General features: G+C 51.5%; 1 protein-coding gene across 1 annotated transcript; it reads left to right on the forward strand.

The window, feature by feature from the left end:
• The first annotated feature begins 20,287 nt into the window (after window positions 1–20,287).
• On the forward strand, window positions 20,288–21,035 carry LOC115609501 (tropomyosin beta chain-like). The gene is given in 4 exon segments (XM_032920011.1): window positions 20,288–20,330; window positions 20,333–20,604; window positions 20,606–20,904; window positions 20,906–21,035. Coding segments are annotated over 4 exon segments (741 nt in total). The 3' UTR covers window positions 21,033–21,035.
• Window positions 21,036–21,465: the final 430 nt, after the last annotated feature.

A 21,465-nucleotide genomic window follows, 5' to 3' on the forward strand; every position in this document is an offset into this window, starting at 1 on the left:
CCGTGCAATCCTCTCATCTCAGTCGCCATGGGAGCTCCTTTTGCTGCCCGCGTTGAGCTCCCGTTGCTCCTCACCATGTTATCAAGACATGTGATCATCGTAAGCGCTATCATTGCACTCGCTATGGAGGCCATTGTAGCTCTTTGCCTTCGGAGCCCATCCTTGTGCCCGGCTGAATGGGTGCAGTTATTACACATCACTTGGAAGCCTCTTAATGCCTGTTGCCATTTGCAGGCCCTCATTGGACCTTTCCGAGGAGCTCGCCGTTGCTCCTTGCCATGGTATCCCTTGACGGCAATCACCGTGGAAGGTCTGTCCGATGCAGTCCATCATTGGGGCCCATCATCGCTTCTTGCCGTGGAATACGTCATCGCATCTCCCTGTGGGAGTCCCTCTTTGCAATTGCAGTGGGATCCTCTCATCGCGCATGACTGTTGCAGTCCCTCCTGGCAATTGCCTTACAGTCGTCTCATCTCAGTCGCCATGGGAGCTCCTTATTGCAGCTGCCGTTGAGCTCCCCATTGCACCTCACCATGTTATCAAGACATCGTGATCATCGTGAAGCCTATCATTTCACTCGCTATGGAAGCCCATTGTAGTTCTTCGCCTTTGGAGCCCATCCTTGTGCCCGGCTGATGGATACAGTCACTGCACATCACTTTGGAAGCCTCTTAATGCATTCGCCATTGGAGGCCCTCATTGCATCTTTTGAAGATGCTCGCCATTGCTCCTTGCCATGATATCCCCTGACGGCAATCACCGTGGAAGTCTTGTCATTGCAGTCGTCATGGGGGCCCATCATCGCTTCTTGCCGTGGAGTATGTCATCGCACCTCCCTGTGGGGAGTCCCTCTTTGCAATTGCAGTGGGATCCTCTCATCGCGCATGACGGTTGCAGTCCCTCCTGGCAATTGCCGTGCAATCCTCTCATCTCAGTCGCCATGGGAGCTCCTTATTGCTGCTGCCGTTGAGCTCCCCGTCGCTCCTCAGCATGGAATCCAGACATCGTAATCATTGTGAAGCCTGTCATTGCAGTCGCTATGGAAGCCCATTTTAGCTCTTTGCCTTTGGAGCCCGTCCTTGTGCCCCGCTGATGGATGCAGTCATTGCACATCACTTTGGAAGCCTCTTACTGCAGTCGCTATTGGAGGCCCTCATTGCATGTTTCTGAGTACCTCACCATTGCTCCTTGCTATCGGATTCCCTGATGGCAATCACCGTGGAAGTCTGTCGTTGCAGTCATCATGGGGGCCAACAGTCACTTCTTGCCTTGGAGAACTCGTCGCACCTCCCTGTGGGAGTCCCTCTTTGCAATTGTAGTGGGATCCTCTCATCGCGCATCACGGTTGCAGTCCCTCCTGGCCATTGCCGTGCAATCCTCTCATCTCAGTCGCCATGGGAGCTCCTTATTGCTGCCCGCCGTTGAGCTCCCCGTCGCTCGTCACCATGGTATCCAGACATCGTGATCATTGTGACGCCCATTATTGCACTCGCTATGGAAGGCCATTGTAGCTTTTCACCTTTGGAACCCGTCCTTGTTCCCTGCTGCTGGATGCGGTCATTGCACATCACTTTGGAAGCCTCTTCATGCTGTTGCCATATCAGGCCCTCATTGGAGCTCTCCGAGGAGCTCGCCGTTGCTCGTTGCCATGGGATCCCCTGATGACAATCACCGTGGAAGACTGTCGTTGCAGTCATCATGGGGGCCAACAGTCACTTCTTGCCTTGGAGAACTCGTCGCACCTCCCTGTGGGAGTCCCTCTTTGCAATTGTAGTGGGATCCTCTCATCGCGCATCACGGTTGCAGTCCCTCCTGGCCATTGCCGTGCAATCCTCTCATCTCAGTCGCCATGGGAGCTCCTTATTGCGGCTCGCCTTTGAGCTCCCCGTCGCTCGTCACCGTGGGATCCAGACATCGTAATCATTGTGAAGCCTGTCATTGCAGTCGCTATGGAAGCCCATTTTAGCTCTTTGCCTTTGGAGCCCCTAGTTGTGCCCTGCTGATGGATGCAGTCATTGCACATGACTTTGGAAGCTTCTTAATGCAATCGCCGTTGGAGGACCTCATTACATCTTTCCGAGGAGGTCGCCGTTGCTCCTTGCCATGGGATCCCCTGATGACAATCACCGTGGAAGTCTGTCGTTGCAGTCGTCATGGGGGCCCATCATGGCTTCTTGGCATGGAGCACCTCATCGCACCTCCCTGTGGGAGTCCCTCTTAGCAATTGCAGTGGGATGCTCTCATCACCCCTCAATGTTGCAGCCCCTCCTGGTAATTACCGTGCAATCCTCTCATCTCAGTCGCCATGGGAGCTCCTTATTGCAGCCTGCTGTTGAGCTCCCCATTGCTCCTCAACGTGGGATCAAGACATCGTAACCATCATGAAGCCCATCATTGCAGCCGCTATGGAAGGCCATCCTAGCTCTTCGCCTTTGGAAGCCCTAGTTGTGCCCCGCTGATGGATGCAGTCATTGCACATCACTTTGGAAGCCTCTTAATGCAGTCGCCATTGGAGGCCCTCATTGCATCTTTCGAAGAAGCTCGCCATTGTTCCTTGCCATGGTATCCCATGACGGCAATCACCGTGGAAGTCTTTCATTGCAGTCGTCATGGGGGCCCATCATTGTTTCTTGCCGTGGAGTACGTCATCGCACCTCCCTGTGGGAGTCCCTCTTTGCAATTGCAGTGGGATCCTCTCATTGCGCATCACGGTTGCAGTCCCTCCTGGCAATTGCCGTGCAATCCTCTCATCTCAGTCGCCATGGGAGCTCCTTATTGCTGCCCGCCGTTGAGCTCCCCGTTGCTCCTCACCATGTTATCAAGACATTGTGATCATCGTGAAGCCTATCATTGCACTCGCTATGGAAGGCCATTGTAGCTCTTTGCCTTCGGAGCCCATCCTTGTGCCCGGCTGATGGGTGCAGTTATTACACATCACTTTGGAAGCCTCTTAATGCTGTTGCCATTGCAGGCCCTCATTGGACCTTTCCGAGGAGCTCGCCGTTGCTCCTTGCCATGGTATCCCTTGACGGCAATCACCGTGGAAGTCTGTCGATGCAGTCATCATTGGGGCCCATCATCGCTTCTTGCCGTGGAATACGTCATCGCATCTCCCTGTGGGAGTCCCTCTTTGCAATTGCAGTGGGATCCTCTCATCGCGCATGACTGTTGCAGTCCCTCCTGGCAATTGCCTTACAGTCGTCTCATCTCAGTCGCCATGGGAGCTCCTTATTGCAGCTGCCGTTGAGCTCCCCATTGCACCTCACCATGTTATCAAGACATCGTGATCATCGTGAAGCCTATCATTTCACTCGCTATGGAAGCCCATTGTAGTTCTTCGCCTTTGGAGCCCATCCTTGTGCCCGGCTGATGGATACAGTCACTGCACATCACTTTGGAAGCCTCTTAATGCATTCGCCATTGGAGGCCCTCATTGCATCTTTTGAAGATGCTCGCCATTGCTCCTTGCCATGATATCCCCTGACGGCAATCACCGTGGAAGTCTTGTCATTGCAGTCGTCATGGGGGCCCATCATCGCTTCTTGCCGTGGAGTATGTCATCGCACCTCCCTGTGGGAGTCCCTCTTTGCAATTGCAGTGGGATCCTCTCATCGCGCATGACGGTTGCAGTCCCTCCTGGCAATTGCCGTGCAATCCTCTCATCTCAGTCGCCATGGGAGCTCCTTATTGCTGCTGCCGTTCAGCTCCCCGTCGCTCCTCAGCATGGAATCCAGACATCGTAATCATTGTGAAGCCTGTCATTGCAGTCGCTATGGAAGCCCATTTTAGCTCTTTGCCTTTGGAGCCCGTCCTTGTGCCCCGCTGATGGATGCAGTCATTGCACATCACTTTGGAAGCCTCTTACTGCAGTCGCTATTGGAGGCCCTCATTGCATGTTTCTGAGTACCTCACCATTGCTCCTTGCTATCGGATTCCCTGATGGCAATCACCGTGGAAGTCTGTCGTTGCAGTCATCATGGGGGCCAACAGTCACTTCTTGCCTTGGAGAACTCGTCGCACCTCCCTGTGGGAGTCCCTCTTTGCAATTGGAGTGGGATCCTCTCATCGCGCATCACGGTTGCAGTCCCTCCTGGCCATTGCCGTGCAATCCTCTCATCTCAGTCGCCATGGGAGCTCCTTATTGCTGCCCGCCGTTGAGCTCCCCGTCGCTCGTCACCGTGGTATCCAGACATCGTGATCATTGTGACGCCCATCATTGCACTCGCTATGGAAGGCCATTGTAGCTTTTCACCTTTGGAACCCGTCCTTGTTCCCTGCTGCTGGATGCGGTCATTGCACATCACTTTGGAAGCCTCTTCATGCTGTTGCCATATCAGGCCCTCATTGGAGCTCTCCGAGGAGCTCGCCGTTGCTCGTTGCCATGGGATCCCCTGATGACAATCACCGTGGAAGACTGTCGTTGCAGTCATCATGGGGGCCAACAGTCACTTCTTGCCTTGGAGAACTCGTCGCACCTCCCTGTGGGAGTCCCTCTTTGCAATTGTAGTGGGATCCTCTCATCGCGCATCACGGTTGCAGTCCCTCCTGGCCATTGCCGTGCAATCCTCTCATCTCAGTCGCCATGGGAGCTCCTTATTGCGGCTCGCCTTTGAGCTCCCCGTCGCTCGTCACCGTGGGATCCAGACATCGTAATCATTGTGAAGCCTGTCATTGCAGTCGCTATGGAAGCCCATTTTAGCTCTTTGCCTTTGGAGCCCCTAGTTGTGCCCTGCTGATGGATGCAGTCATTGCACATGACTTTGGAAGCTTCTTAATGCAATCGCCGTTGGAGGACCTCATTACATCTTTCCGAGGAGGTCGCCGTTGCTCCTTGCCATGGGATCCCCTGATGACAATCACCGTGGAAGTCTGTCGTTGCAGTCGTCATGGGGGCCCATCATGGCTTCTTGGCATGGAGCACCTCATCGCACCTCCCTGTGGGAGTCCCTCTTAGCAATTGCAGTGGGATGCTCTCATCACCCCTCAATGTTGCAGCCCCTCCTGGTAATTACCGTGCAATCCTCTCATCTCAGTCGCCATGGGAGCTCCTTATTGCAGCCTGCTGTTGAGCTCCCCATTGCTTCTCAACGTGGGATCAAGACATCGTAACCATCATGAAGCCCATCATTGCAGCCGCTATGGAAGGCCATCCTAGCTCTTCGCCTTTGGAAGCCCTAGTTGTGCCCCGCTGATGGATGCAGTCATTGCACATCACTTTGGAAGCCTCTTAATGCAGTCGCCATTGGAGGCCCTCATTGCATCTTTCGAAGAAGCTCGCCATTGTTCCTTGCCATGGTATCCCATGACGGCAATCACCGTGGAAGTCTTTCATTGCAGTCGTCATGGGGGCCCATCATTGTTTCTTGCCGTGGAGTACGTCATCGCACCTCCCTGTGGGAGTCCCTCTTTGCAATTGCAGTGGGATCCGCTCATTGCGCATCACGGTTGCAGTCCCTCCTGGCAATTGCCGTGCAATCCTCTCATCTCAGTCGCCATGGGAGCTCCTTATTACAGCCTGCCTTTGAGCTCCCTGTCGCTCCTCAGCATGGGATCCCGATATCGTAATCATTGTGAAGCCTGTCATTGCAGCCGCTATGGAAGGCCATAGCAGCTCTTCGCCTTTGGAACCCCTAGATGTGCCCTGCTGATGGATGCAGTCATTGCACATCACTTTGGAAGCCTCTTAATGCAGTCGCCATTGGAGGACCTCATTGCATCTTTCGACGGAGCTCACCATTGTTCCTTGCCATGGTATCCCATGACGGCAATCACCGTGGAAGTCTTTCATTGCAGTCGTCATGGGGGCCCATCATCGCTTCTTGCCGTGGAGTACGTCATCGCACCTCCCTGTGGGAGTCCCTCTTTGCAATTGCAGTGGGATCCTCTCATTGCGCATCACGGTTGCAGTCCCTCCTGGCAATTGCCGTGCAATCCTCTCATCTCAGTCGCCATGGGAGCTCCTTATTGCTGCCCGCCGTTGAGCTCCCCGTTGCTCCTCACCATGTTATCAAGACATTGTGATCATCGTGAAGCCTATCATTGCACTCGCTATGGAAGGCCATTGTAGCTCTTTGCCTTCGGAGCCCATCCTTGTGCCCGGCTGATGGGTGCAGTTATTACACATCACTTTGGAAGCCTCTTAATGCTGTTGCCATTGCAGGCCCTCATTGGACCTTTCCGAGGAGCTCGCCGTTGCTCCTTGCCATGGTATCCCTTGACGGCAATCACCGTGGAAGTCTGTCGATGCAGTCATCATTGGGGCCCATCATCGCTTCTTGCCGTGGAATACGTCATCGCATCTCCCTGTGGGAGTCCCTCTTTGCAATTGCAGTGGGATCCTCTCATCGCGCATGACTGTTGCAGTCCCTCCTGGCAATTGCCTTACAGTCGTCTCATCTCAGTCGCCATGGGAGCTCCTTATTGCAGCTGCCGTTGAGCTCCCCATTGCACCTCACCATGTTATCAAGACATCGTGATCATCGTGAAGCCTATCATTTCACTCGCTATGGAAGCCCATTGTAGTTCTTCGCCTTTGGAGCCCATCCTTGTGCCCGGCTGATGGATACAGTCACTGCACATCACTTTGGAAGCCTCTTAATGCATTCGCCATTGGAGGCCCTCATTGCATCTTTTGAAGATGCTCGCCATTGCTCCTTGCCATGATATCCCCTGACGGCAATCACCGTGGAAGTCTTGTCATTGCAGTCGTCATGGGGGCCCATCATCGCTTCTTGCCGTGGAGTATGTCATCGCACCTCCCTGTGGGAGTCCCTCTTTGCAATTGCAGTGGGATCCTCTCATCGCGCATGACGGTTGCAGTCCCTCCTGGCAATTGCCGTGCAATCCTCTCATCTCAGTCGCCATGGGAGCTCCTTATTGCTGCCCGCCGTTGAGCTCCCCGTCGCTCGTCACCGTGGTATCCAGACATCGTGATCATTGTGACGCCCATCATTGCACTCGCTATGGAAGGCCATTGTAGCTTTTCACCTTTGGAACCCGTCCTTGTTCCCTGCTGCTGGATGCGGTCATTGCACATCACTTTGGAAGCCTCTTCATGCTGTTGCCATATCAGGCCCTCATTGGAGCTCTCCGAGGAGCTCGCCGTTGCTCGTTGCCATGGGATCCCCTGATGACAATCACCGTGGAAGACTGTCGTTGCAGTCATCATGGGGGCCAACAGTCACTTCTTGCCTTGGAGAACTCGTCGCACCTCCCTGTGGGAGTCCCTCTTTGCAATTGGAGTGGGATCCTCTCATCGCGCATCACGGTTGCAGTCCCTCCTGGCCATTGCCGTGCAATCCTCTCATCTCAGTCGCCATGGGAGCTCCTTATTGCGGCTCGCCTTTGAGCTCCCCGTCGCTCGTCACCGTGGGATCCAGACATCGTAATCATTGTGAAGCCTGTCATTGCAGTCGCTATGGAAGCCCATTTTAGCTCTTTGCCTTTGGAGCCCCTAGTTGTGCCCTGCTGATGGATGCAGTCATTGCACATGACTTTGGAAGCTTCTTAATGCAATCGCCGTTGGAGGACCTCATTACATCTTTCCGAGGAGGTCGCCGTTGCTCCTTGCCATGGGATCCCCTGATGACAATCACCGTGGAAGTCTGTCGTTGCAGTCGTCATGGGGGCCCATCATGGCTTCTTGGCATGGAGCACCTCATCGCACCTCCCTGTGGGAGTCCCTCTTAGCAATTGCAGTGGGATGCTCTCATCACCCCTCAATGTTGCAGCCCCTCCTGGTAATTACCGTGCAATCCTCTCATCTCAGTCGCCATGGGAGCTCCTTATTGCAGCCTGCTGTTGAGCTCCCCATTGCTCCTCAACGTGGGATCAAGACATCGTAACCATCATGAAGCCCATCATTGCAGCCGCTATGGAAGGCCATCCTAGCTCTTCGCCTTTGGAAGCCCTAGTTGTGCCCCGCTGATGGATGCAGTCATTGCACATCACTTTGGAAGCCTCTTAATGCAGTCGCCATTGGAGGCCCTCATTGCATCTTTCGAAGAAGCTCGCCATTGTTCCTTGCCATGGTATCCCATGACGGCAATCACCGTGGAAGTCTTTCATTGCAGTCGTCATGGGGGCCCATCATTGTTTCTTGCCGTGGAGTACGTCATCGCACCTCCCTGTGGGAGTCCCTCTTTGCAATTGCAGTGGGATCCTCTCATTGCGCATCACGGTTGCAGTCCCTCCTGGCAATTGCCGTGCAATCCTCTCATCTCAGTCGCCATGGGAGCTCCTTATTACAGCCTGCCTTTGAGCTCCCTGTCGCTCCTCAGCATGGGATCCCGATATCGTAATCATTGTGAAGCCTGTCATTGCAGCCGCTATGGAAGGCCATAGCAGCTCTTCGCCTTTGGAACCCCTAGATGTGCCCTGCTGATGGATGCAGTCATTGCACATCACTTTGGAAGCCTCTTAATGCAGTCGCCATTGGAGGACCTCATTGCATCTTTCGACGGAGCTCACCATTGTTCCTTGCCATGGTATCCCATGACGGCAATCACCGTGGAAGTCTTTCATTGCAGTCGTCATGGGGGCCCATCATCGCTTCTTGCCGTGGAGTACGTCATCGCACCTCCCTGTGGGAGTCCCTCTTTGCAATTGCAGTGGGATCCTCTCATTGCGCATCACGGTTGCAGTCCCTCCTGGCAATTGCCGTGCAATCCTCTCATCTCAGTCGCCATGGGAGCTCCTTATTGCTGCCCGCCGTTGAGCTCCCCGTTGCTCCTCACCATGTTATCAAGACATTGTGATCATCGTGAAGCCTATCATTGCACTCGCTATGGAAGGCCATTGTAGCTCTTTGCCTTCGGAGCCCATCCTTGTGCCCGGCTGATGGGTGCAGTTATTACACATCACTTTGGAAGCCTCTTAATGCTGTTGCCATTGCAGGCCCTCATTGGACCTTTCCGAGGAGCTCGCCGTTGCTCCTTGCCATGGTATCCCTTGACGGCAATCACCGTGGAAGTCTGTCGATGCAGTCATCATTGGGGCCCATCATCGCTTCTTGCCGTGGAATACGTCATCGCATCTCCCTGTGGGAGTCCCTCTTTGCAATTGCAGTGGGATCCTCTCATCGCGCATGACTGTTGCAGTCCCTCCTGGCAATTGCCTTACAGTCGTCTCATCTCAGTCGCCATGGGAGCTCCTTATTGCAGCTGCCGTTGAGCTCCCCATTGCACCTCACCATGTTATCAAGACATCGTGATCATCGTGAAGCCTATCATTTCACTCGCTATGGAAGCCCATTGTAGTTCTTCGCCTTTGGAGCCCATCCTTGTGCCCGGCTGATGGATACAGTCACTGCACATCACTTTGGAAGCCTCTTAATGCATTCGCCATTGGAGGCCCTCATTGCATCTTTTGAAGATGCTCGCCATTGCTCCTTGCCATGATATCCCCTGACGGCAATCACCGTGGAAGTCTTGTCATTGCAGTCGTCATGGGGGCCCATCATCGCTTCTTGCCGTGGAGTATGTCATCGCACCTCCCTGTGGGAGTCCCTCTTTGCAATTGCAGTGGGATCCTCTCATCGCGCATGACGGTTGCAGTCCCTCCTGGCAATTGCCATGCAATCCTCTCATCTCAGTCGCCATGGGAGCTCCTTATTGCTGCTGCCGTTGAGCTCCCCGTCGCTCGTCACCGTGGGATCCAGACATCGTAATCATTGTGAAGCCTGTCATTGCAGTCGCTATGGAAGCCCATTTTAGCTCTTTGCCTTTGGAGCCCCTAGTTGTGCCCTGCTGATGGATGCAGGCATTGCACTTGACTTTGGAAGCTTCTTAATGCAATCGCCGTTGGAGGACCTCATTACATCTTTCCGAGGAGGTCGCCGTTGCTCCTTGCCATGGGATCCCCTGATGACAATCACCGTGGAAGTCTGTCGTTGCAGTCGTCATGGGGGCCCATCATGGCTTCTTGGCATGGAGCACCTCATCGCACCTTCCTGTGGGAGTCCCTCTTTGCAATTGCGTTGGGATGCTCTCATCGCTCATGACTGTTGCAGCCCCTCCTGGCAATTACCGTGCAATCCTCTCATCTAAGTCGCCATGGGAGCTCCTTATTGCAGCCTGCCGTTGAGCTCCCCGTCGCTCCTCAGCATGGGATCAAGACATCGTAACCATCATGAAGCCCGTCATTGCAGCCGCTATGGAAGGCCATCCTAGCTCTTCGCCTTTGGAAGCCCTAGTTGTGCCCCGCTGATGGATGCAGTCATTGCACATCACTTTGGAAGCCTCTTAATGCAGTCGCCATTGGAGGCCCTCATTGCATGTTTCCGAGTACCTCACCATTGCTCCTTGCCATGGTATCCCCTGATGGCAATCACCGTGGAAGTCTGTCGTTGCAGTCGTCATGGGAGCCCATCATCGCTTCTTGCCGTGGAGCACCTCATCGCACCTCCCTGTGGGAGTCCCTCTTAGCAATTGCAGTGGGATTCTCTCATCGCCCCTCAATGTTGCAGCCCCTCCTGGCAATTACCGTGCAATCCTCTCATCTCAGTCGCCATGGGAGCTCCTTATTACAGCCTACCTTTGAGCTCCCCGTCACTCCTCAGCATGGGATCCCGACATCGTAATCATTGTGAAGCTTGACATTGCAGCCGCTATGGAAGGCCATAGCAGCTCTTCGCCTTTGGAGCCCGTAGTTGTGCCCCGCTGATGGATGCAGTCATTGCACATCACTTTGGAAGCCTCTTAATGCAGTCGCCATTGGAGGACTTCATTGCATCTTTCGACGGAGCTCACCATTGCTCCTTGCTATGGTATCCCTTTACGGCAATCACCGTGGAAGTCTGTCATTGCAGTCGTCATGGGGGCCCATCATTGCTTCTTGCCGTGGAGTATCTCATCGCACCTCCCTGTGGGAGTCCCTCTTTTCAATTGCAGTGGGATCCTCTCAATGCTCATCACGGTTGCAGTCCCTCCTGGCAGTTGCCGTGCAATCCTCTCATCTCAGTCGCCATGGGAGCTCCTTATTGCAGCCTGCCGTTGAGCTCCCCGTCGCTCGTCTCTGTGGTATCCAGACATCGTGATCATTGTGAAGCCCATCATTGCACTCGCTATGGAAGGCCATTGTAGCTCTTCACCTTTGGAACCCGTCCTTGTTCCCTGCTGCTGGATGTGGTCATTGCACATCACTTTGGAAGCCTCTTCATGCTGTTGCCATATCAGGCGCTCATTGGAGCTCTCCGAGGAGCTCGCCGTTGCTCGTTGCCATGGGATCCCCTGATGACAATCACCGTGGAAGACTGTCGTTGCAGTCGTCATGGGGGCCCATCATGGCTTCTTGGCATGGAGCACCTCATCGCACCTCCCTGTGGGAGTCCCTCTTTGCAATTGCGTTGGGATGCTCTCATCGCACATGACTGTTGCAGCCCCTCCTGGCAATTACCGTGCAATCCTCTCATCTCAGTCGCCTTGGGAGCTCCTTATTGCAGCCTGCCGTTGAGCTCCCCGTCGCTCCTCAGCATGGGATCAAGACATCGTAACCATCATGAAGCCCATCATTGCAGCCGCTATGGAAGGCCATCCTAGCTCTTCGCCTTTGGAAGCCCTAGTTGTGCCCCGCTGATGGATGCAGTCATTGCACATCACTTTGGAATCTTCGTCATGCAGTCGCCACTGGAGGCCCTCATTGCATGTTTCCGAGTACCTCACCATTGCTCCTTGCCATGGTATCCCCTGATGGCAATCACCATGGAAGTCTGTCGTTGCAGTTGTCATGGGAGCCCATCATCGCTTCTTGCCGTGGAGTACGTCATCGCACCTCCCTGTGGGAGTCCCTCTTAGCAATTGCAGTGGGATTCTCTCATCGCCCCTCAATGTTGCAGTCCCTCCTGGCAATTGCCGTGCAATCCTCTCATCTCAGTCGCCATGGGAGCTCCTTATTGCAGCCTGCCGTTGAGCTCCCCTTCACTCTTCACCGTGGGATCCAGACATCGTGATCATCGTGAAGCCCATCATTGCAGGCGCTATGGAAGGCCATAATAGCTCTTCGCCTTTGGAGCCCGTCCTTGTGCCCCGCTGATGGATGCAGTCATTGCACATCACTGTAGGTAGTTAAGGTCTGGGGGCCGGAAGATATCGCGATGTACGGAAAGAGAGAGCCCCTTCCCGGATACTTTTACAAGCCCCATAACATGGAGAGGGGAATTGTGGGGCAAGGCCTGGCGATACCATAAAAGGTAAAAATTGTTAACCTGCCTTCTGATTGGATCAGCATAGGTACTTCCGTGTGGCCAAAAGGTATATAATGCTTGCTGTTGTTTAATAAAATGCTATTTGATCATCCTCCATATTGGTGATTGTGATCTCTAGCCCTAAGCCAGGGGTTGGTTTAGTTCTGCAAGTCTTGGCTGAAGCAATGCAGCAACAAGTGGTGATCCCGACGTGACTCGTTTGGAGGGCAGAGGTGTAGCTCGCGAGCATGGATGTAACGATTAAGGTACTGAAAACTTTGGCAAAGGAATTTAAGATTTGTATCAAATCTGGCAGCATTAAGGCGTGCCTGGAATCTTTGATTCACAGTGGGTTGCTTAGTCACCCTGCTCAGTTATTTAATTCAAAAAATTGGCCACAGCTTAAGCAGGCACTGATTGAGAAGGCACTGGCGGGAAAGCCAGAAGCCCTCATTACTCTGGGAAAGTTGTTGGCCTTATTGCAATTGGCTCGTGAAGATCGGGAGGCATGGGTGGCGGCGCAGTTGTATTTGCGGGGAGCCGCGCTTGAAACTGCGCCTCACACTACGACAGCGGCAGTGCAGACTGGCGAGTCTGGTGCGGGAGGACAGGGTGGTGGACAAGTTTATGGAGGAACAGCCTGAGACGCAGGCATTTCCTGTTACTGAGCCTGAAAAGGAGCCCCCTGCGACCGGTGCGCAGGGAGAGGCCGCGCGGACGGAGCCCCCCGCGCCACCAGCGTATCTGTGGGGGGAGTTAGAGGATGTCGTGGCCCGTCTTAACAAGGAGTGTCTTAAAGGGGACGCTGCAGATCAGGGTGGCGAGTCTGTAGCCCGTGTTAACAAGGACTGTCTTGAAGGAGGCGCTGCAGTTAGGGGCGGCGAGTCTGGGCTGAATGGACCAAAAAATCAGAATCTGGACCCCCTAGATGCGCTCCCAGGCATGGTACTGAGGTATCTAGATGACGATGAGTTGTCAGACCTGGGATGGAGACGTGTGGGTGACGGTGACGTAGGACCCTTTGGGGCGCGGAAGAAGGAACGCAGTACCCGAAAGGAACAAACGGCTTGGCGGGAATGGGGGGGAGGTGGGCGTGAAATGCGTTCTGACTCTGAGTCAGAAAATGAGGAAGCTACGATGAGTGGTGTTGGACCTCCTCAGGGCTCGGGTGCCGGGGAAAAGAGGTATAAAACCCCGGGGGAGCTTATAGAGGAACTTGCCAGAGCAATGCATGTGCTGCGGGCACAGACAAAGAAACAGGGACGCGCCTTGCAGCAGCTGGGCGAAATCCCTCCCCCTGTTGCGCAGCCAAATTGGAACTTGATTGCGAGGGACTGTGTGCTAAGTGGCGTAACCCTAGAAGCCCTACCCGCGGCCACGCCTCCACAGGCGTTCCCTGTTCAGGTTGGGCCACAAGGAGGAGCTATGTGGGCGCCCCTAGACGCTAAGTTGGTTCAGGCCCTTCACAAGGCAATAAAAGAGGAAGGTTTGTCGAGCGAAACCACAGCTATGCTGCTCGACTCCGCCCACGTCCAACCACTAGCCCCTGCCGACGCTAGGCAGCTGGTAAGGGCGGTGCTAACTGGCCCGCTATTCCTTCTTTGGAAGGAGGTGTGGTATCTCGACCTGCAAGCCCGCATACAAGCTGCAACGACAAGTGCCTAGCAGGTGTATTAAGGCGGAATTAAAGGAGACAGATAACTGATACCCATGTAAGTTGTACCAGAATAAAACTAATGAAAACTGTGAGTTCTTGTCCGCAGGACTGGATTGTCGGATGCCCTTGCAACCTGTACGTCCCAGTGACGAATGAAGATGCTACAGCAAGGGGGAGTGTGCACTGCACTAGGGGAAGAGTGTTGTGTATATGCAGACCACATTGGAATAGTAAGAGACATTATGGCCAAATTGCGGGAAGGTTTGGAAAAATGAAAGAGGGAACGAGAGGCACAGCAAGGTTGGTTTACGTCATGGTTTAACCATTCACCATGGCTGACCACCCTGATATCTACCCTAATGGGACCAATCACAATGATTGTGATAGCAGTGATTTTTGGACCCTGTCAAGCTCGTTTCATTTGTTAAAAGCCGACTAGAGAGTGTTAGCATTATGTTAATGGCACGTCAGCGATTGCTCTAAGACTGTTTCCGTTTAAAATTCCCTTTAGCTATCCCTAGTTATACACCACTACTCTCAGTTGTCCCCTAGTTATCTTTGTTTAGCGTGCCTTATATTCTCTATTTAAGCTTATGATGTATATTTCTAGATTGTTGTAAAAAATAACATAGAAACGGCACACATTTACTATGTTTGCACCCAAGTTTATGATATGTATTTTTAGGATTGTTATATCTTAATCAATTTATTTGTGCATAGGGAGGGGGGAAATGTAGGTAGTTAAGGTCTGGCGGCCGGAAGATATCGCGATGTACGGAAAGAGAGAGCCCCTCCCCGGATACTTTTACAAGCCCCATAACATGGAGAGGGGAATTGTGGGGCAAGGCCTGGCGATACCATAAAAGGTAAAAATTGTTAACCTGCCTTCTGATTGGATCAGCATAGGTACTTCCGTGTGGCCAAAAGGTATATAATGCTTGCTGTTGTTTAATAAAACGCTACTTGATCATCCTCCATATTGGTGATTGTGATCTCTAGCCCTAAGCCAGGGGTTGGCTTAATTCTGCAAGTCTTGGCTGAAGCAACGCAGCAACACATCACTTTGGAAGCCTCTTACTGCAGTCGCTATTGGAGGCCCTCATTGCATGTTTCTGAGTACCTCACCATTGCTCCTTGCTATGGGACCCCCTGAGGGCAATCACCGTGGAAGTCGGTCTTTGCAGTCGTCATGGGGGCCCATCATGGCTTATTGCCATGACACCACCTCTCCGTACCTCACTGTGGGAATCCCTCTTTGCAATTGCGGTGGGATCCTCTCATTGTGCCTCACTGTTGCAGCCCCTCCTGGCAATTGCCGTGCAATCCTCTCATCTCAGTTGCCATGGGAGCCCCTTATTGCAGCCCGCCGTTGAGCTCACCGTCGCTCTTCACCATGGGATCCAGTCATCGCGATCATCGTGAGGCCCATCATCATAGTCACTATGGAAGTCCACGGTAGCCCCTCACCATGGGAGCCCTTACTTGTGCCCCGTGCTGGATGCAGTCGTTGCACCTTGCTTTGGAGGCCTCTTGCATTTGTGTCGCATCTCGCCTTTGGAACCTCTCACTGCAATCCCTTGTCGCCCTTCACTGATGGAGCCAATCATCACTAATGCCATGGGAGTGCCTCTTCACGCCTCGCAGTGGAGGCACCTGGTTCTGCCTCGATTCTGGAGCCCCGTCATTGCACCTCACTTTGGGAGCCTCTTATTTGCGATCACCATGGCAGCCTCGCATCAGAAGATCCATGGGGAGCCTTTCATTGCGGTTATTGCGGGAGGCCATCACTGCTCCACACTGTAGCAGCACCTCATCGCACCTTCCTGTGGGAGACCTCATCATAATTGCTATGGGAGCCCCTCATTGTGCTCCTCTATTGGAGCCCCTCAGTGCCGTCCGCTATGGGATCCATGGTTTGTGTCTGTCTGTGGGATCCTCTTATTCCACCTCACAGTGGGTGTCCCTTGTAGCAATTGCTGTGCAAGCCCCTGATGCAGTTGCCATGAGAGTTCCTTGTTGTCCCTTGCTGTGTGAGCCCATGATGGCAATTGCTGTGAGAGTTCTTCGGTATGCCTTGCGGAGGGAGCACCCAATTGTGCCTCAGTGCTGGATCCCATGATGGCAGCGTGCCTTAGGATCCTTGTATCGCAATTGCCATGGGAGCTCCTTGTTACATCTCGCTGTTTGTACTTCTCAGCGCCTCGCTGTTGGAATTACTCATCGCTCCTCATCATGGCAGCCTATCATTGGAATCGCTGTGAATGTCCCTTGTCACACTTTGCCATGGGAGCACCTAATTATGCTTCACTGCTGGAGCCCATTATTTCACCTTGCCTTGGAAGTCTCTTAATGCAATTCTTGTGCAAGCCCCTCATTGTGGCTCACCATGAAATCTTCTCATTGCAATCAGCATGGAAGCCCCACCTTGATTCTCATTGTTGAACTTCCTCATTGTACTTCTCCGTGGGAGTTACTCATTGTGCTTCAGGATGGGATCCTCTCATACCATGTCTCTGTGAAGCTCTCCTTCTCTCTTTGCCATGGGATCACAATCACCGTGAAAGTCTGTTACTGTAGTCACCTTGGGAGCATCTCATCGTGCCTCACCATGGGAGTTCATCATCGTAATTGCCATTGAATCTTTCGTCGCACCATGCTGCAGGAGCCTCTTATTGTGCCTCACCATGGGACCCCCTTGTCCCACCTTGTGGGAGGCTCTCATTGTACCTCACTGTGGGAGAGCCTAATTGTGCCACACTGTTGGAGCCCATTATCGCACCTTGCCTTGGATGCCTCTCATTGCAGTTGCTGTGGGAGCACCTCATCGCATCTCACTGTGGGACCCTTTAATTGCAGTCGCTGTGGGAGCACCTCATAGTGCCTTGGTGTTGGATCTCCTCATCGCGCCTCACCGTGGCAGCCCATCATCTCAATTGCTGTGGGAGTCCCTTGTCGCACCTCACCATGGGAGCACCTAATTTTGCCTCACTGCTGGAGCCTGTCATCGCACCTCGTTTTGGGAGCCTCTTATCGCAGTCATTGTGGGAGCCCCTCATGGCGCCTCTCTGTAGGAGCCCCCAACCCTGCCTTGACTGGGGAGGTCCTTTTCGCCCCTCTCCATGGGAGCCCCTCATTGCATTCATCATGGGCCCCTCATCACACGTCACCATGGGAGCCCATCATTGCAATTGCCATGAGAGTCCCTTGTCGCACCTCACCATGAGAGCACCTAATTGTGCCTCACTGCTGAACCTGTCATTGCACCTCACCTTGGGAGCCTTTTATCAAAATTGCCACGAGAACCCCTCATCTTGTCTCGCCATGGGAGCCCTCATTGTGCCCTGCTGTGGAACCTCCCCATCACTCCTTGCCATGAGATCCAGTCATCAGAATCGCCATGGGATCTCCTCATCACAGTTGCCATGGGAGCCCATCATCGCACCTCACCATGGAAGCACCTCATTGTGCCTCACCGTGGTAGTCTCTCATTGCAATTGTCATGGGAGCCTCTTGTCCTGCCTTGTTATTGGCGCCCCTCACTGTGCCTCACCGTGGGATCCACTCATCATGACTTGCGGTCTGTGCCTCTTATCCCAACTTGCCATGGAAGCACCTCATCGTGTCTCACTGTGGGAGCAAGATTGCATCGTCGCAATCACCGTAGGATCCTCTTGTAGTGCCTCGCCATTGGAGCTCCTCATCGTGCCTTGCCATTGGAGCCCATCATCTCACCTCACCATGGGAGACTTTTATCACAATTGCCGTGTGAGCCCCTCATCGAGTCTCACCATTTGAGCCTCTCATCGCAAGTGCCATGGGAGCCCCTTGTTGCACCCTGCCTTTGGAGCTCCTCATCGTGCCTTGCTATGGGATCCCCTCATCTCACCTCACCATTGAGCTCCCCATCGCTTCTCACCCTGGGATCTCCTCATCGCATCACTCTGTTGGAGCCCCTCATCATGCCTCGCCAGAGGAGCCTCTCATTGCTCCTCGTGGAGATTTTCATCACATCGTCATGGAGCCCTGCGTCTTGCCATGCTGGAGGAGCCCTTCACCACTTGGTGTCCAAGGTGCCCTTCTTCACATTGCCCTGATGAGGCCTCTCAAAAGGATCCTGAGGAGTGATTATTTGCACCATCCTTAAGGACGTGCAAAATAATTGTAAAGATGATTTGGGCTTTATTTTCTCATCTCTGTTATGTCTGCGTTATGGTGTTGTCTGCATTGTCCCATATGGTATTTATCGGAGTTAGCATATTGTGTTCAAAGTATTTTACTGTGCGTAGTTCCTGTAGTGGATGCTATGGTATTTGTTTTCTTGTATCTGATGTATGTATTGTCTGGGAGGTGTTGTATTGCTTGTATTGTCTTATATTGCTTGTGTTGTATGGTGTGTATTGCCTGTATTGTATTGTTTGTATTAATTCTGTCTGTATGGTATCCTATTTTGGGTCCTTTATGGGATGGTATTGTATTATATGGCATGGATTATTTTCTTTTCATTCTGTGTATTGTACTTTATTTTGCATTGCAATATGTGTTATTTTATTTTGTAATGTATTTTGTGTGGAAGTTTATTTTTCTATTATGATGTACTTCATATTATTTTGTGAGATGTATTGTAAACTTTTGATGTTGCTGTAGGGCTTGTAGTGTCTGGCTTGTGTTGTACTTGAGTTTGCCTTTTCTTGCACTGTAGTGTCATAGAGTGTTCTGTGCCAGAGTATCTCCAGTATGTTCTGTATTCTCTTGCGTATTCCTTGGTGTTAGGAGACTTGGTGAAATGAGTCTCACAAGAGGAATTGAGGGATGGAGTGCTACCAGCTGTATGGTAGCACTTCTTTTGTCTTGTGTTGCATTGTAGTTCCTGAAGGGTATGTCGTGTGTCTTGTATCTTGTATTGCATTATATGTTTCGAATTTTGTGTGTTGTATGTTATGTACTGTATTTTGGGTTCTGTGTATTCATATATCATCTTTTACTGTGTGGTATGGTATTTATTTTACTATAGGTGTTGTACTGCATATTGTTTCTTGTATATATTGTACTATATCATGTGGTATTTTTGTTATTTTATGTATTGTATTTTGTCATGTGTTCTGTATTTTGTGTTGCATTGTCTCTTGTGTTTGGTATTGTGTTCTTGGGGGGGGGTTTATTGTGTGTTTTATTGTATTATGTGTTCTGTGTATTATGTTACCTGGTCTGTATGGTATGTATTATAGGGTCTACACTGTGTTGTACTGTAGTTTCTTTCACATTGTATATTGTATTCTAGGTATTGTTCAGTCTTGTCTGTATTGTTCTATTGTGTTTTGCATTGTGTTGCGTGGGCTGTATTTTATCTTCTGGTGTGTCTTGTGTTTTGTATTGGGTTGTGTTTTGTGTTGTATGTATTGTTCTGTATGGTTTCATATTTATTGTGTTGTTTGTGTCATATTGTCTCTTGTATTTTGTCTTGTATTTTATGCCTTATGCGTATTGAGCATATGGAATGTTTAGTTTTGTATTTCGTATTCTGTGGCAGGTGTGGTATTTTCTATTGCAGCGTTTGTAATGGGTTGTATGTTTTGTATTTGCAGTGTGGTACTTATTGTATTGCCTGTGTAGCCTTGTGTTGTATTCCATGAACTTGGCTGTACTTTGTATACAAATGCATTTTGTATTGTTTAGTTCTTAGTATTGTGATGTGGCTTGTCTTGTACTGTAGTTTGTATTGCATTGTATGGTTTGTATCTCATGGTTTGTAATATGTTGTGTGGTGTATTCTGTGTTCTAGTTTTTATTGCCTTATATGTTCTGTATGTATTGTATTGTACATATTGTATTTTTTCTTGCCTTGTCTTGTGTATGCTGTATATTTTGTGTTTTATTGTATGTGTGGTATGTATTGTTCATTTGTTGGTGTTGAATGGCGTATTGTTATTTATAATGCAGTATGCATTGTATGTAATTTATGGAATTGGTCATATGATATGGTATTCTGTTGTATTGTTTGCCTTGTACAATACAGTATGTACAATACGTACAATACAAAATGCAAAATGTGTTTTGTATTCTGCTGTAGTTTGTTTTGTATTGTGTACTGTAGGTATTATATAGTATGACAGTGATCATACATATGTATTGTATTTTTTGTATTGTACTGGATTTTGTTATGTCTTTTCTTTTTTGTATGCACTGTGCTGTCTGGGATGGTATGTATTGTATTTTGTATTGCATTATTGGTGTTTTATTGTGTTAACTCTGTGTACTCCATTTTGTATTGTATTTATTGCCTTTTGTGTTGTATGTATTCTATTGTACTCATTTTGTGTACTATTTTGTACGGTATTTTGGGAGGCAGGGTGGGCAGCAGGAGCGGCCGCTGCCTGAGCGCTTCCTGCCCAAGCCAGGCGGATCCCACAAAGGACTCGTTGGTGCGGCCTCCCTGCTGGCAGCCCCCTGCCATGGCTGGCATCAACTCCATCGATGCTGTTAAGAAGAAGATCCAGTGCAGCAGGTGGCCGATGAGGTGGAGGAGTGTGCCAAGCACCTGCAGCAAGAGGCCAATGCTGAGCGGCAGGCCTGGGAATGGGCCGAGGGTGAAGTGGCTTCTTTGAACCGCCGTATCCAGCTGGTGGAGGAGGAGCTGGACCGAGCCCAGGAGCGCCTGGCCACCACCCTGCAGAAGCTGGAGGAGGCTGAGGAGGTGGCTGGTGAGAGCAAGAGAGGCACAAAGGTCATTGAAAACAGGGCCATGAAAGATGAGGAGAAGATGGAGCTGATGCCAGGAAATGCAGCTGAAGGAGGTGAAACACATAGCTGAGGACGCTGACTGTAAATACGAGGAGGTCGTCTGCAAGCTGGTTGTCCTTGAAGGAGAGCTGGTACACTCAGAGGAGAGGGCAGAGGTGGCAGAGAGCCACATGAGACAGTTGGAAGAAGAGCTGTGGACCGTGGACCAGACTTTCAAATCCCTCATTGCCTCAGAGGAAGAATGTGCCTCCAAGGAGGACAAGTATGAGGAGGAAATCAAGTATCTAGGGGAAAAGCTGAAGGAGGCTGAGACCCATGTAGAGTTTGCAGAGATCTGTGGCGAAGCTGGAGAAAACCATCGATGATCTAGAAGATGAAGTGCATGCACAGAAGATGAAGTACAAAGCCATCAGCGAGGAGCTGGACAATGCGCTTAATGACATGACCTCCCTCTGAGCCCACACCAGGCACCAGCACTGCAGCCCCCTGCCCACCTTTCCCTTCCCCAGCTCAGCTGCTTGCCTGCCTGGCCATCCCACTGCTCTCCCTGCCTGCTCTGTCCTTCCTAGCCCATGCCTGTCCATCATCTCCTTTGGGTCAGCGTGTTCCTGCAATACCCCTTAGTGAGGAGACAAATTTATTCACAGAGAGGGTGATCAGCCATTGGAACAGGCTGCCCAGGGAAGTAGTGGAATCACGATCCCTGGAAGTGTTCAAAACCCATGTAGATGAGGCCTTCAGTGGTAATGGTTTAGTCTTGGGAGTCCTGGGGTAATGGTTGGATGTGATCATCTTAAAGGTCTTTTCCAACCTAGTTGATTATGTGATATGTGATTACATGGTTTACGGTATGTATTGTATGGTACGTATTTTGGGTGAATCCTTGGCT

Source organism: Strigops habroptila, chromosome 6 (genome assembly GCF_004027225.2).
Source record: "Strigops habroptila isolate Jane chromosome 6, bStrHab1.2.pri, whole genome shotgun sequence".
Lineage (NCBI taxonomy): Eukaryota > Metazoa > Chordata > Aves > Psittaciformes > Psittacidae > Strigops > Strigops habroptila.